At 39.4% G+C, this 18,011-nt stretch overlaps 1 protein-coding gene across 12 annotated transcripts in view; it reads left to right on the top strand.

Annotated features, from left to right (window-relative positions):
- LOC122836606 (protocadherin alpha-C2-like) overlaps positions 1-18,011 on the top strand; it is a 189,162-nt gene that overhangs the window by 57,191 nt on the left and 113,960 nt on the right. Inside the window, exons 1-3 of one of the 12 annotated variants that reach the window (XM_044126270.1) lie at positions 83-2,589; positions 5,637-5,728; positions 5,836-5,919. The exons of 10 other annotated variants lie outside the window; for them this stretch is intronic. In XM_044126270.1, coding sequence (XP_043982205.1) covers positions 217-2,589; positions 5,637-5,726 — 2,463 coding nt within the window. In that variant the 5' untranslated portion in view covers positions 83-216 and the 3' untranslated portion in view covers positions 5,727-5,728; positions 5,836-5,919. Of the gene's footprint in view, positions 1-82; positions 2,590-5,636; positions 5,729-5,835; positions 5,920-7,313; positions 9,702-18,011 lie in introns of those variants that run through there. One more of the 12 variants, XM_044126262.1, reaches the window with a different exon arrangement.

Consider the following 18,011-nt stretch of genomic DNA (forward strand, 5'->3'; position numbering starts at 1 on the left):
TCGAGTATCTTGTCCTTTTTTTTTTTTTCCTTTTTTTTGTTCAAATTCTTTATTAGTGTACGCCGTTCAGATGCCGCGGGATTTACCCTGCGCTTTGCTTTTTAAATGGGTTGAATTTTTGTAATGTTGGCATACATGGAGATACTGTATTGTCGGCTGCCAAGTCTCTGACTTTCAAATCAAGAAGATTTTTGTCCCTGTAAGGATATTACATTAATGCTCGAGTTTACTATGGAACAAAGGAGTCGCGTACCAAGAAGGCCGGGCCAGTATTTGGCTGGATGCATCGCTGCTATGCTTTTATTTAGTGGAGTTTCAGCCCAATTAAAATATTCAATCTCCGAGGAAGTAAATGAAGGAACTGTGGTCGGAAATATCGCAAAGGATCTGGAGTTGGATAAGAGCATCCTCAAAGACAGAAAGTATCGGATTGTTTCAAATGATGCGGAACCCTTCTTTCGTGTAAATCAAGACGACGGAGTCCTTTATGTCAGCCAAAAGATCGACAGAGAGAAGGTGTGCTCGCAAAGTAGCACGTGTTTATTAAACGTGAAAACGGTGCTGGAAAACCCACTGGAAGTGCATTACGTTGTGGTAGAGGTGCTGGATATAAATGACCACACTCCAGTCTTCCAAGAGAATGAGCTCAGGCTGGAAATTTCTGAATCCGTGTTTTCTGGAGCACGGTTTCAACTGAAAGCTGCTAAAGATCCAGATAGTGGTCGTTTCTCCGTGCAGCAGTATAAACTTAACCAAAACGATCAGTTTCGATTGGAAGTTAAGGATAAAGGCGATGATGGGAAAATACCCGTTTTGATCGTACAAAAACCTTTAGACAGAGAGACAGCAAAAAAACACTCCCTAGTACTCACAGCTATGGATGGAGATAAACCCCCAAAAACAGGTAGTATGAATATCCAAATACATATTTTGGATGTAAACGATAATGTTCCGGTTTTCTCCAGCGATGCTTATTCTGTGACGTTAAGAGAAAATTCCCCATTGGGAACAACAGTCGTCCAGGTCAACGCAACCGATTTAGATGACGGAACAAACGGAGAGGTGATTTATTCACTAGGCAAGAGCATGAATCAGCAAGCTTTAAATATTTTTGATATTAACCCGATAACTGGAGATATAACTGTAAAAGGTTTAATAGATTACGAAGAAAGAGATAAATATGAAATAGAAATTGAGGCATCTGATAAAGGAATTGCTCCACTTACTACTGAAAAAAGTGTTAATATAAAAATTATTGATCTGAATGATAACGCTCCTGAGATTGAGGTTACTTCATTTTCCAGCTCAATTCCAGAAGACACTCGACCTGGAACTACAGTCGCGCTGATCAGTGTAAATGATTTGGACTCTGGTGTTAATGGGAAAGTGATCTGCTCAATGAGCGAGGACATTCCATTTACTTTAGCACCAACTATTCAAGACACTATATTCTCCTTAGTTACCAAATACCCTCTGGACAGAGAGAAGCAATCGCATTATGACCTGACGATATTTGCAAAAGATGCAGGACAACCTCCGCTGTCATCTGAGAAAACAATCAGCGTTGTGGTGTCGGATGTGAATGATAACCGCCCAGAGTTTGTTTTGAGTCCATATACTTTTTATCTTAGTGAGGCTAATGAACCTGGGACGTCAGTATTTTCGGTTAAAGCTTTTGACCGTGATGAAAATGATAACGCAATTATTTCATACCAAGTAGGTAGAGGCGGAAAAGAGAATGACAAATTGACCTCATTTCTCAACATCAACTCTGAAACAGGCGAGATTGTGGCACTGAAAAGTTTCGATTTTGAAACTCTGAAAACTTTCCAGTTCCAAGTTGTCGCCACTGATTCTGGGACTCCGTCACTCAGCAGCAACGTCACAGTGAACGTGTTCATTCTGGATCAGAACGACAACGCTCCAGTCATTTTGCATCCACTCAGCTCCAACGGTTCTGCTGAAGGTGTGGAGGAGATTCCCCGTAATGTGAATGCAGGACACTTGGTGACTAAAGTCAGAGCCTATGACGCTGATATAGGATATAATGGCTGGTTGCTGTTTTCACTGCAGGAAGTTACTGACCACAGTCTGTTTGGTTTGGACCGCTACACTGGACAGATCAGAACACTTCGCTCATTCACAGAGACAGACGAGGCTGAACATAAACTGGTCATACTGGTCAAGGATAATGGCAACGTTTCACTCTCAGCAACAGCTACTGTGATTGTTAAACTGGTGGAACCAAAAGAAGCTTTTGCAGCTTCTGATGTTAAAAGTGCAGCAAAGGATGATGAGGGAAATGATGTGACTTTTTACCTCATGATTACTTTGGGAGGAGTTTCTATTCTGTTTATCATAAGTATAATCGTGCTGATTGCAATGCAGTGCTCCAAATCCACAGAATATACTTCTAAATATCTCCAAGAGACCAATTATGATGGGACGCTTTGTCACAGCATTCAGTACAGATCTGGAGACAAACGCTACATGTTAGTTGGACCCAGAATGAGTATTGGATCTACTATAGTACCTGGAAGTCATGCAAACACACTAGTGCTACCTGACAGGAGGAGAACATCTGAAGAGGTAAGGCAACAACCCAGATTTTTTAGAAGTTTTTTTTAAACCACTGGACAATATTTAACTTATTTTCTACATGTATGAATTCTCTCTACATCCAGCGTTTTTTAGCATTACATTATACAGTCACATGATTATTTTTGGCTTTATTATGAGTATTTAATAATATTTTCATATTTCTCTTTCTTTGCAAAAACAAACATAGAACTAGAAAAGCCCACATTTGCTTTACAAGAGGGATTTTAACCAAAACCTACAACAATAACAAATGTTTATAATAAACAATTAAAAAATAACTCTATTAAATGATAAATATACTATCTATGTGTCAAGTCATGTTGTATTTAAGCTTTGAACATAACTTTCTTTAGCAATTAGCTTTCTAAACATAAGAACAGTAACTATATGTTTACCAGCTTTACTGAACTCTGCTTTCTCAGTCTTTCACGTCTTAAAATCAAAGCAACCCGTGTGTTGCTGTCCATAGTGCTGAAAATTAGTTTCTGTCTCTTTCTTACTGTTTTGCTTAACATAATTAGCATTCAACACATTTCCTACTACTTGTATCACATTGTAAGGTGTTAGTCAAAAGAAGGATCTACAATGATTCGATATTTGATGGGAATATTGTGGCATATATTTATCTCAAGTACACGCTATGCAGCAAGGAACTGCTTCATTGTTATAGAGTTTCTGCAGCCTTGGAAACAAGACAGTCTTAGAGTGGGAGGAAAAAAATTAAATAGTTTCTTTTAATTTAAATAAATTTAATTTTCTCCCATGCAGCACCTGGCGCAACTCGAACAGCAAGTTAAAGGACAGTAAGAATAACAAGTCATTAGAATATGCAATATCTGCTGAGCGACTACAAAACCAAGAGAACAGACACATCCCACGGAGCAATGCATGCTGGTAAAAAATATGTGTAGTATCATACAATATGTTACAGTAACTGTTGATCAAGATCTTGGACATACCGACCAACAGTTCACATGATTATTATGTTCACAACAACTAAATAGGATGAGCTTTCAAATATGTATAAAACCATAATGAAGGATGCCATTTTCTCGATCTAAGATTTGCAGTGAGGCCAAATACAACAAATATTTTATCCAACTGATGAACTGTATTCAGGTTTTGTGCATCAAAATATTTGGTCGCATGGCGTCAGTACGGTATAGAAAATAACATGACGCTGTGGCCATTTCGTTGTGATCCCACCCCTTCAGATCATTCTCTCGTCGGTGTTCTGTCTTTTTGTTCTTGAACGTTTAGTGGGCAGACTCAGAGCAAAGTGTTTGCAAACAGAAAATAAACGGCACGTGTGCATCTAAAAAAAGTCGGAATTGTTTCCAAAAACAACGATTTTGCGTTTGTAATGGACTACTGATTACTTCTGAAATGGGGAAGGAACCAAAAATAATCGAGCGGCGGAAGGAGCAGGAATATTTTGTTGTACTGGTGCTTGCTCCGCTTTTTTGGAGCGTGGCCTCAGCGCAATTGCGTTATTCAATCTCCGAGGAGGTAAAAGGAGGAACTGTGGTCGGAAACATAGCAAAAGACCTGGGGATTGATAAAAACATACTGAAAGACAGAAAGTATCGGATTGTATCAAGTGACGTTGATCCGCTCTTTAACGTGAATCAAAACGATGGAATGCTTTACGTGAGCCGGACAATTGACAGAGAAGAGGTGTGTGCCCAGAGTAGCCGATGTGTAATGAATGTTAAGACTGTTCTAGAGAACCCGTTGGAGGTCCATTACGTGGAAGTGGAAATCCTGGATATAAATGATCATTCGCCTGTTTTTTTGGACAAAAACATTACATTGGAGATATCAGAGTCGGCTTTGCCCGGAGCTCGATTTCAGCTTAAACCGGCCCAAGATCCAGACAGCGGTCAGTTATCTGTGCAGCATTATAAACTGAGCCAAAACGATCATTTTAGATTAGAAATTAAGGACAAACGAAACGATATTAAAATACCAATATTGGTTGTTCAAAAACCTTTGGATAGAGAAACTGCACCGAGCCACAAGTTGATACTAACAGCTTTAGATGAAGGAAAACCTCCGAAATTCGGTAATATGAATATACTAATGCATGTGATTGATTTTAATGACAACGCACCTGTTTTCTCAGAGAAAGAGTATACTGCTGCACTGAATGAAAATGCTCCACTAGGGACAACTGTCATGAAGGTAAACGCAACTGATTTAGATCAGGGATCAAACGGAGAAGTATTTTATTCATTTAGCAACAGTGTGAGCCAAAAAATATTGAATCAATTTAATATTGATTCATTAACAGGTGCTATAACGGTTAAAGGTGTGATCGACTACGAGGATAAAGACGAATATGAAATAGAAATACAGGCATCTGATAAAGGTTTTGCTCCTCTAACAACAGAAAAAAGCGTGATCATCAAGATCATCGACATGAACGATAACGCACCTGAAATTGAAGTTACTTCGTTTTCGAGTTCACTTCCTGAAGATTCACAACCAGGGACAACTGTGGCTCTTATCAGTGTAAATGACTTAGACTCTGACCATAATGGAAAAATAATCTGCAGTCTACAGGAAGGTGTTCCCTTTAATTTATCGCCAGCATTAAAAGATAAGATGTTTTCTCTGGTTACTAGATCTTCTCTGGACAGAGAGGAAAAATCACATTATAATCTCATCATAACTGCAAAAGATGCAGGACAGCCTCCACTGTCATCGGTAAAGACGGTCAGTGTTGTGGTGTCAGATGTGAATGACAACAAACCAGAGTTTTTATTGAATCCATATACTTTCTATATAAATGAGAATAACAACGCAGGTTCTATGATGTTTTCTGTTAAAGCGGCGGACCGTGATGAAAATGAAAACGCGCGCATTTCTTATCACGTCGTCAGACATGAAATTGACGACAGCAAATTAACTTCGTTTCTTAATATAAATTCTGAAAATGGAGATATTACGGGGCTAAAAAGTTTCGATTTTGAAACGCTAAAAACTTTCCAGTTCCAAGTTGTCGCCACTGATTCTGGGACTCCGTCACTGAGCAGCAACGTCACAGTGAACGTGTTCATTCTGGATCAGAACGACAACGCTCCAGTCATCCTGTATCCACTCAGCTCCAATGGTTCTGCTGAAGGTGTGGAGGAGATTCCCCGAAATGTGAACGCAGGACACTTGGTGACTAAAGTCAGAGCCTATGACGCTGATATAGGATATAATGGCTGGTTGCTGTTTTCACTGCAGGAAGTTACTGACCACAGTCTGTTTGGTTTGGACCGCTACACTGGACAGATCAGAACACTTCGCTCATTCACAGAGACAGACGAGGCTGAACATAAACTGGTCATACTGGTCAAGGATAATGGCAACGTTTCACTCTCAGCAACAGCTACTGTGATTGTTAAACTGGTGGAACCAAAAGAGGCTTTTGCAGCTTCTGATGTTAAAAGTGCAGCAAAGGATGATGAGGAGGATAATGTGACCTTTTACCTGATGATCACTTTGGGTGCAGTTTCAGTTTTGTTTATCATCAGTATCATCGTGCTGATTGCAATGCAGTGCTCCAAATCTACAGACTATACTTCTAAATATCTCCAAGAGACTAATTATGATGGGACACTTTGTCACAGCATCCAGTACAGATCTGGAGACAAACGGTACATGTTGGTTGGACCCAGAATGAGCATAGGATCTACTATAGTACCTGGGAGTCATGCAAACACACTAGTGCTACCAGACAGGAGGAGAACATTGGATGAGGTAAGCCATGCACTTGTATACTTTGGCATATTTCGACTCTCACTGCTGCCTCTATTGTGATATCAACTGATTTAGTATCTATAGTCACCCCTATAATTATTTGATATCAAACAGTCTCATATATATTGCAGTGACTTTACGTTGTTTAATTTTTAAGGTTTCTTAGTGTGTTTTTGTTGTGTATGTTTGTTTTGAATAGGATCATTTATTGAGTTTCTAACAAAAGAATAATATTTAAATAAGAAAATTTTATAAGTTGCTTCAATATCAGCTGAACTGAAAAGTTTTTTGTATATTTTGCCGATTGTGGACATAGCATCAACTACTGTCCATAGTGCTGAACGAAAATTGCTTTGCTTGAAAAGAGCAAAGAGGACAAAGAGGATGGTAAATTAACAGCGACAAAAATAACATAAAGTGGTCATACTGGTAAAACACAATGGTAATGTTTCACTCCAGTTATGGTGCTGACACTTTGCTTTCTTCATTTTAATAACATTCCAGTTCATTTAATATCACTGCAGATTACATGTGCTGCCTTATTAAAATAATTGTTTAAATAAATTGCATACATTTTCAGAAATGCATTGGTGAAATTATTTTAAATGTCCTCAGAAGTTTTATATTTTATTAACTAGAATGGCGAAATGATGCACATTTCTTTAAACTAAAGCAATGGTGTATAAAAAAATTAACATTTGAACAAGCGAGCTTAAAGATTGTAGGGGGGAAAAATCCTGCGTTATTACAGAGGCCGCATGATGTCAGTATAACAGAACCAAAAAGCTTCGCGTTTTCTTTCACTGATTTTGTTTCAGCCCGTCAATCCCCCCATCATTCGGATATTACGACTACCGTTGTTCCCGGGCTTACTGCTGCCTTTTGTGGATTTTTCTTTACGCTTCATGTGAGAATATATGGATCTTGTCTTACCGACCACACCAAGGTCACTTCACTTATTTGAGTGATTTGCAGTGCTTTCTGGATTAACAATGGAACGAGGAAAATTCCTGGCGCAACTGGGGAAAGGACGCATAACCCGATTTGCGGTTGCTATGCTTTTACTAAGCGTAACATCTGCACAACTGAGGTATTCTATCTCTGAGGAAGTTGACGATGGGACTGCGGTTGGGAATTTAGTAAAAGATTTGGGGTTAGATAAAAGCACTCTGAAGAGCAGAAAGTATCGTGTTGTTTCCGGAGGCGCGGATCCCCTTTTCTACGTAAACGAAAGCGATGGCGTCCTTTATGTAACCCGAAGGATTGATAGAGAAGAGGTGTGCGCTCAGAGTAGCGCGTGTCTAATAAATGTTAAAACTGTGTTAGAGACCCCTCTTGAGGTACACAACATTGCGGTGGAGGTGCTGGACATAAATGACCACTCGCCCAATTTCTCTGAAGCAGAAAAAATCCTGGAGATTTCAGAGTCTGTGTTGCCTGGAGCACGATTTCAGCTTAAACCTGCGCGGGATCTAGATAGCGGTCAGTTTTCGATTCAGCAATATAAACTTAGCCAAGACGATCACTTTCGATTAGAAGTGAGAGATAAAGAAGATGATGGCAAAATACCAATATTGGTTTTGAAAAAGTCATTGGATAGAGAAACAGCGAGAAGCCACTCCTTACTGCTGACCGCGTTAGACGGGGGAAAGCCTCCAAAATCTGGGGATATGAAAATTAGAGTAAATGTTTTGGATGTAAATGATAACTCACCAATTTTCTCAATGGATGTTTACTCTGCTACTCTTATGGAAAATACTCCATTGGGAAGCACCGTTGTACAGGTAAATGCAACTGATTTGGATGACGGTCAGAATGGAGAGATAGTTTTTTCCTTTGGAAACAGTGTGAGTAGCAAAATATTCAGCATTTTTGATATAAACGAATCTACAGGGCAGATAACTGTGAAGGGACTTGTAGATTACGAACAAAAAGAAAAATATGAAATTGAAATTCAAGCATCTGATAAAGGTTTAGCTCCGCTAACTGCGGAAAAAAACGTGATAATTAAAATAATTGACGTAAACGATAATGCACCTCAAATTGAGATAACTTCATTTTCCAGTTCGATCCCTGAAGATGCTCGACCGGGAACAACAGTAGCTCTTATCAGTGTTAATGACTTGGACGCTGGTTTAAATGGAAAAGTGATCTGCTCAATCGGCGAGGATGCTCCATTTTCGTTATTGCCATCCATGCAACATAATATGTTTTCACTTGTAACTAAATCCCCTTTAGACAGAGAGAATACGTCACATTATGAGCTGACAATAACTGCAAAAGATTCGGGTCAGCCTTCATTATCATCGGTAAAGACAATCGACGTTGATGTGTCAGATGTGAATGACAACAAGCCAGAGTTTTTGCAGAGCCCGTACACATTCTATATCACTGAAGGTAACGAACCAGGAGCTAATTTCATTTCTATCAAAGCTTTTGACAGGGATGAAAGTAACAACGCGATTATTTCTTATCATATTTTGAGAGAGGCACACGAAGATAATAAGGTGGTATCTTTTCTCAACATAAATACTGAAACTGGAAGCATTGTGGCGCTGAGAAGTTTCGACTTCGAAACTTTTAAGACTTTCCAGTTCCAAGTTGTTGCAATGGATTCTGGGACTCCGTCACTGAGCAGCAACGTCACAGTGAACGTGTTCATTCTGGATCAGAACGACAACGCTCCAGTCATCCTGTATCCACTCAGCTCCAATGGTTCTGCTGAAGGTGTGGAGGAGATTCTCCGTAATGTGAACGCAGGACACTTGGTGACTAAAGTCAGAGCCTATGACGCTGATATAGGATATAATGGCTGGTTGCTGTTTTCACTGCAGGAAGTTACTGACCACAGTCTGTTTGGTTTGGACCGCTACACTGGACAGATCAGAACACTTCGCTCATTCACAGAGACAGACGAGGCTGAACATAAACTGGTCATACTGGTCAAGGATAATGGCAACGTTTCACTCTCAGCAACAGCTACTGTGATTGTTAAACTGGTGGAACCAAAAGAGGCTTTTGCAGCTTCTGATGTTAAAAGTGCTGCAAAGGATGACGAGGATGATCATGTGACCTTTTACTTGATGATCACTTTGGGTGCAGTTTCAGTTCTATTTATCATCAGTATCATCGTACTGATTGCAATGCAGTGCTCCAAATCCACAGACTATACTTCTAAATATCTCCAAGAGACTAATTATGATGGGACACTTTGTCACAGCATCCAGTACAGATCTGGAGACAAACGGTACATGTTGGTTGGACCCCGGATGAGCATAGGATCAACTATAGTGCCTGGAAGTCATGCAAACACACTAGTGCTACCTGACAGGAGGAGAACATCTGAAGAGGTAAGATTACATTTAGATACGTTTTGAAAAAACCCGTTAAGATGTCATTAATATTTGATTTTAAACGGGAGAAAATATAATTAAGTAAAATGTCAGGGTGGAAACGATAAGTTTACATCTTCACAGGTTGCTGATCTTGACATAACTACACATAAAACCAAAATGGTGAAACTTTATACCTTTCCGCTGGAACCCCTCTGTCCAGCTTAGCTTTTGATAAAGGAAACAATATCTCCATTACTTTCCGTTTTTTTTTAATTAATTTTTTTTTAGGTGGTGACAAAAACTTACTAAAGTGCAATTTTGCATATTTTCAAGAGACTGCCTATAATGACACTGTGTCGCAGCTCCGCGGCAAATTTATTTTTTATCGCTCTCCATGGTGCTGGTAGATTTCGCGGTTTTCCCCCGGGCATTGAAAACGGTCCAATTATCACTAGATTGTTCACAAATGAGTCATTGTAAACCATTTGTTGTTGTTGTTATTATTATTATTATTGTTCGTGTCTTTGTTATTGTTAAGGTGAATAAATAAACAAATCTGTATAGTCTGTAAAATGTTTTAAACTTGCAGTTATTGTAGTTAGCCACTGCATCGCTTGGTGTCAGTGTGCTTGTGTAATAACTGCTATATCTTTCGTCACTGCTTTGTAGTTCCACCTCTTTTACCTTCCCATCGCACTTACTACATGGACATAATCGCTTGGCTGTCTTTGTAAATATTACGTATGTTATTTGAGGGAGTGTGGACATTTTGGAACCTGGATTTTGTGTGTTACTTTCTGAGGACAAGATTGTTTCTTATGCGGACTGATATTGTTTGATTCCTGTTTTTTTCATGATGGAACAAAGAAGATTCCACGCAGCATGGACGAGGCGGCGTCTGATCGCGAGCGCGACCGCTTTGCTTTTCTTGAGTGTCACCTCTGCGCAAATGAGATATTCTATTTCTGAGGAGGTGAAGGAGGGAACTGTGATCGGAAACATAGCGAACGACCTTGGGTTGGATCAAACCACGCTAAAAGACAGGAAGTATCGGATTGCTACCAGCACGGTTGATCACCTCTTCCATCTTGATCCGAACGATGGCATCCTTTATTTGAGCCGAAAAATAGACAGAGAAGAGGTTTGTGAACATACCACTGCGTGTGAAATCAATCTAAAAACTGTCCTGGAAAATCCATTGGAGGTCCACTATGTTGGTGTTGAGGTGTTGGATGTTAATGACAATTCTCCCACTTTCCCGGAGAATGAGACGGTGGTGGAAATCTATGAGTCGGTTTTGCCTGGAGTGCGTATTCCATTGCAGCCTGCCCGCGATCCAGATGCCGGTATATTCTCTATTCAGCGTTATAAACTAAGCGCGAATGACTACTTTCGTTTAGAAGTTAAAGATACAGGAGACGATGGTAAAATCCCCGTCTTGATTGTTCAAAAGGCATTAGATAGAGAAACATCAGCAAGCCATACTTTGGTACTTACTGCTCTAGACGGAGGTAAACCTCCAAAATCTAGCGAATCTGATATTATAGTAAATGTTTTGGATGCAAATGACAACGTGCCGGTCTTTTCCAAAGATGTTTATTCGGTAATGCTTGAGGAAAATTGTCCACTGGGCACAACAGTTATTAAGATAAATGCGACAGATTTAGACAGCGAAAGGAACGGGGAAGTAGTATATACTTTCAGCAACAGTGTGAATCGTAAATTCTTTAAGCTTTTTGAAATTAATCCATCAACAGGTGAGATAACTGTTAGAGGTTTAATAGATTACGAGGAAAGGGATAGATATCAACTTGAAATTGAGGCATCAGATAAAGGTCTCCCTCCTCTTTCAGCTCAAAAAAGTATAACTATTAAAATAATGGACATGAACGATCATGCTCCTGAGATTGAGATTACTTCATTTTCCAGATCGATCCCCGAAAATTCCCCAGCAGGAACCACAGTCGCTCTGATCAGTGTAAATGACTTAGACTCGGGTCTTAATGGAAAGACTATCAGCACACTAAATGATGATATCCCTTTTATTTTATCGCCATCTTTACAAGATAAAATGTTTTCACTGGTAACCAAATCCCCCCTTGACAGAGAGAAACAATCACACTACGTGATAATAATAACATCGAAGGATGCGGGTCAACCACCACGTTCATGTGAAAAAGCAATAAGTGTTGCGGTATCAGATGTAAATGACAACTATCCAGAATTCTCAATGAGTCCATACAATTTTTATGTAACTGAAGGGAATAATCCGGGAGCCTATTTGTTTTCTGTAAACGCTTTTGACCGTGATGAAAATACTAATTCAATAGTGTCCTATGAAATTTTAAGAAAGGCAGGCCGAGATAGTACAGTTTCCTTTATAAATGTTAACTCAGAAACTGGGGACATTATGGCGATGAAAAGCTTAGACTTTGAAGCTCTGAAAACCTTCCAGTTCCAAGTTGTCGCCACTGATTCTGGGACTCCGTCACTCAGCAGCAACGTCACAGTGAATGTGTTCATTCTGGATCAGAACGACAACGCTCCAGTCATTTTGTATCCACTCAGCTCCAATGGTTCTGCTGAAGGTGTGGAGGAGATTCCCCGTAATGTGAACGCAGGACACTTGGTGACTAAAGTCAGAGCCTATGACGCTGATATAGGATATAATGGCTGGTTGCTGTTTTCACTGCAGGAAGTTACTGACCACAGTCTGTTTGGTTTGGACCGCTACACTGGACAGATCAGAACACTTCGCTCATTCACAGAGACAGACGAGGCTGAACACAAACTGGTCATACTGGTCAAGGATAATGGCAACGTTTCACTCTCAGCAACAGCTACTGTGATTGTTAAACTAGTGGAGCCAAAAGAGGCTTTTGCAGCTTCTGATGTTAAAAGTGCAGCGATGGATGATGACGATGATCATGTGACTTTTTACCTGATGATCACTTTGGGTGCAGTTTCTGTTTTATTTATCATCAGTATCATAGTGCTGATTGCAATGCAGTGCTCCAAATCCACAGACTATACTTCTAAATATCTCCAAGAGACTAATTATGATGGGACACTTTGTCACAGCATCCAGTACAGATCTGGAGACAAACGATACATGTTGGTTGGACCCAGAATGAGTATTGGATCTACTATAGTACCTGGAAGTCATGCAAACACACTAGTGCTACCTGACAGGAGGAGAACATCTGAAGAGGTAAGATTACATTGTGGTGGTGGTCACAGTGCACAGTAGTGTCTGTGCAGGGCAGCTGTGGCAAGAATGTTGTAACTCTCCAGCAGCAGCATGTGAGCGTGTACCTGAATTGGTGAATGACTGAATGTAGTTTAAAGTGTTTTGTAGTCTTTTGGGCAAGATAAAGTGCTGTAGAAGTACATTCCATTTACAGGCCATTTATATTTAGATATTGTCTGAAGATACCTTTATGATGTCATTAATGTTTGATTTTAAATCAGAGTTAAAAGAATTAAGTAATATGTCGAGGTGGAAGTGGTAGGTGAACATGTTTATATGACCAGCGCAGGTTACTGATATTGTTTTGACCACACACAAGACAAAAATGATGTGATACCATCCTGCTCTTGCAGCTCTATTTCGGCTTAGATTTTAGTAAAGTCAACAATATTTTCCTTACTCTCCAGATTTTCTTTGTTGTTGTGGTGATGACTAAAAAAAATGTCTGTGCATTTTGGGTTAGGCCTTTTCCTTTGTACATCTTGGTTGTTTTGTCTTTTTTTTAACCATTACTTTAAAATAACTTGCTTTTTTTATCGTCTGTGCAAGAAGCTAACCATTAATTTTCAAGCTTTCAGGTATAACAGATTATCTCATTGATTTCATACGCAGCGTACTTTTCTAATTTTCTGATATGTTTTTTCTACCTTTTAATTGTGATGTCGTTAATCTGAAAATTCTGATGTGGAGCCTTTTGATGCCCATGATGTTGAAATGTGGTGCACTCGTTGCTTCTCTCTGATAGAATGCAATTCATCCATCCATCCATTATCTGAACACCCTTCTTCCCTAATGGGGTCGGGAGGGTTGCTGGTGCCTATCTCCAGCTGCAACATCCGGCGAGATGTGTTCCACATCCCTGGACAGGTCGCCAGTCTACAACATGGTTCTAAATATTTGTAAGGCACTAACTTTAATGTGACACTGTGTCAAAACCTCCATTGCAAATCTGGAGAAAAACTTTGTTATTTAAAGAAAATATGGCATGTAAAATAGCACCTGGAAGTCATGCAAACAAACTAATACTATTAGAACACCTAAAGTTGAAAAAAGTTGCACAAAAATGAAACTATTGTTACATATAGTTGTAAATATTGATTTATAACTTAGTCTGTGTTGGATTGTTGGATAGATAATTGAATACATTAGTGACTTATTTTGAAATTTACCTTGCAACTTTTTGTTCTCCATCACCATTAAGAGTTTTGCATGTTTAACGACTGGAAATGTAAACTAAAATTGATATACCAGAATTATAACAGTTGCTCGCTTGGGGGCGCTGCTTGTGAAATTTCAACGCTCAGTGGAACGTCCATATTTTGGAGCTTTTGCCAGAGCTTCGGATTGAGCATTATGGCAATGATTGCTGATCCGCCAGCATCGGTTTCTTGATTACTATTATTTTGTTTCTCAAAATATATACATTACTCGTTTTTTTGTTTTGTTTTGTTTTTTTGTGTGTGTGTCTTCAAATGATTTTTATTATCTCATTCTAAAATTCGTGATGGCACGAAGATGCATTGCAGCGTTGGAGCACCTGCTCATTTTCATTGTTTCTCTGGATTTCACTTTTAATTTCACTTCGGCGCAGCTGCGATACTCACTACCAGAGGAACTGACGACGGGTGCTGTTGTTGGAAACATTGCGAAAGATTTGGGATTGGAGTCAACTGTTTTAATTGACAGAGGATTTCGCATCGTATCCGGATCAAAGGATTCACTTTTCCACCTCAGTGATAACGGAGTCCTTCACATCAGCCGAAAAATAGACCGAGAGGAGGTGTGCGACCAGACCGCTAGCTGTATTGTCAACATTAAGACAGTTCTGGAGAATCCATTAGAGGTACATTATGTCACCATCGAGGTTTTAGACGTGAACGATCACTCTCCCACCTTCCCAGAAAACGAGACGCATTTAGAAATATCGGAATCTGCTCTATCCGGGGCTCGGTTTCAATTGCAAGATGCACGGGATCTAGACAGCGGCTTGTTCTCTGTTCAACAGTACAAGCTCAGTCAAAATGATCATTTTCGTTTGGAGATTAAAGATAGAGGGCAAGACGGTAAAATTCCTGTTTTGTTCCTGCATAAACCACTGGACAGAGAAGTTGCCAAAAGTCATAGATTACTACTAACAGCTGTTGATGGAGGAAAGCCACCTAAATCAGGAACAATGGGAATTGTTATTAATGTTTTAGATGTAAATGACAACATGCCTGTATTTACCAGAGAGTCATATACTGTGGAGCTTAATGAAAATTCACCTGTAGGGACAACAGTCATACATGTAAATGCCACTGATAAAGATGAGGGTCTAAATGGGGAGGTAGTGTATTCATTTGGGAATAATGTAAACAACAAATTGCGTAAACTTTTTGAAATTGATGCCATTACAGGAGCCATTACTGTCAAAGGACTCTTAGATTTTGAAGTAAAGGATAGATATGAAATAGACATCAAAGCTTCTGATAAAGGACCAGCCCCCCTGTCAACAGAAAAAAGTGTCATCATAGCTGTTGTAGACTTAAATGATAATGCACCTGAAATAGAAGTGACATCCTTATCAAGTGCAATACCTGAAGACTCCAAACCCGGAAGAACAGTTGCATTGATCAGTGTGAGTGATAAGGATTCAGGTGTAAATGGGAAGGTCATATGTTCCATAATTGACAATGTACCATTCACATTAACACCTTCCTTACAAGAAAACATGTTTTCTATTGTTACCAAATCTCAACTCGACAGGGAACATAAGTCAAAATATGAAGTAACAATAATAGCAAAAGATGCTGGTGAACCAGCTTTGTCAGTTCAGAAGACAATAAGTGTAACAGTATCAGATGTAAATGACAACAGCCCCGAATTTTCAACAAGTCCATATAATTTTTATGTGACTGAGAACAATGTTGCTGGAGCCTCTTTGTTTTCCCTGGATGCTTTTGATTATGATGAGGGGGACAATGCTCATATATCATATAAAATACCAAGAAGTGGTGCTGCACATAAAACAGCAACAACCTTTCTCAACATAAACTCTGAAACTGGAACAATTGTGGCATTGAAAAGTTTTGACTTTGAAACTCTGAAAACCTTCCAATTCCAAGTTGTTGCCACTGATTCTGGGACTCCATCACTCAGCAGCAACGTCACAGTGAACGTGTTCATTCTGGATCAGAACGACAACGCTCCAGTCATCCTGTATCCACTCAGCTCCAATGGTTCTGCTGAAGGTGTGGAGGAGATTCCCCGTAATGTGAACGCAGGACACTTGGTGGCTAAAGTCAGAGCCTATGACGCTGATATAGGATATAATGGCTGGTTGCTGTTTTCACTGCAGGAAGTTACTGACCACAGTCTGTTTGGTTTGGACCGCTACACTGGACAGATCAGAACACTTCGCTCATTCACAGAGACAGACGAGGCTGAACATAAATTGGTCATACTGGTCAAGGATAATGGCAATGTTTCACTCTCAGCAACAGCTACTGTGATTGTTAAACTGGTGGAACCAAAAGAGGCTTTTGCAGCTTCTGATGTTAAAAGTGCAGCACAGGATGATGAGGGAAATGATGTGACTTTTTACCTGATGATCACTTTGGGTGCAGTTTCAGTTTTGTTTATCATCAGTATCATCATACTGATTGCAATGCAGTGCTCCAAATCCACAGACTATACTTCTAAATATCTCCAAGAGACTAATTATGATGGGACACTTTGTCACAGCATCCAGTACAGATCTGGAGACAAACGCTACATGTTAGTTGGACCCAGAATGAGTATTGGATCTACTATAGTACCTGGAAGTCATGCAAACACACTAGTGCTACCTGACAGAAGGAGAACAGAAGAGGTAAGAATTAATTATTATTGAAAACTATATCAATCTTGAAAAATGTGTTAATTTAACAGACTTAACCTATTAATACAGAATAGTTGGATAGAAATATTCAACACATAGAGGAACAAGAAGGTCTTGCGTTGATAAAGTAACTGCGATATGCGTTGTTTATATGTAAATTAATGACTTTGTCTCATTGTTTAAAGCAAATCCAAGTGGTGATGCTTTAAGGACCTCAACGCTTAATGCTTTGACCTGTGCATTCTTATTGCTTAAATTTTACTTTGAATGTCATTTGAGAAAATATATTCTTTCGCTAGTTACATGTCTTGCGCTGATATGTTGCTTGTGTTTTTTCCCAGTTGTACACCTATTTAAAAACAACACACAAAATACCAGTTTTATTTTGACTGTATGTTGAGTGCAAACAGTTGTTAAGTCTTCATGTTTTATCAGCCATATATTTTCTTAGTCTTCCTTTAATCTTCACCTATAAAATAATAAAATCAAAACATTGTTCAATTGATTATAGGATACAGGAATATATCACAATTTAACTTTACATTTAAATGAAGATCAATGTTGTTTTTGTTTGTTTTTTTTACACTTCTTTAAATCTTTTATCACTTTTCCTATATATCTTGGGATAAGACGGCTCTGACTGCCTAAGAGCAGCACTGGAAGTCAGGGATTTCTGATGCAGTCTCATGGATTCGGTGTGCAATGAATGGCTGAGACACAGAGGAGGTCAAAGCGAGCCTGAGGCGCGTGTGCAGTGAATCACAATGTGCAGCCAGTCAGGTGGGGTAGGCTTACTACGCCTCATCATGGGTCTTATAATGGTGCATGACTGAAAATGAAGTAATACATTCTAATGCCATATTTTATTTACTAAAAAATACAAAGAAGTCAAAGAGATGCATGTAAATGTATTTTTAAGGACACCAAACATAAAGTTCAGAATATACAATCCCTTTTGACTAATTAAAAACTAGGTCACTTGTGTAAATACTAGAATTTCAGGCTGCTTGCCTTATGAAGACTGAGCGTTGCCCATAGCAACACACTGGGAGATCCACCTCTTAGACTCTACTGGTTTCCACAAACTAGCCTGCACTCCTCGGTCTTAGCAACAGCAGCGGAAGAGGATGAATGAGGGAGGGAGATGCAGGGAGAGCCACTGCGTAGGGGGAGGGGAAATATGTAATGTATCTATTGACAAGAGACATTATTTAAT

The sequence above is a fragment of the Gambusia affinis genome, linkage group LG09 (assembly GCF_019740435.1).
Source record: "Gambusia affinis linkage group LG09, SWU_Gaff_1.0, whole genome shotgun sequence".
Lineage (NCBI taxonomy): Eukaryota > Metazoa > Chordata > Actinopteri > Cyprinodontiformes > Poeciliidae > Gambusia > Gambusia affinis.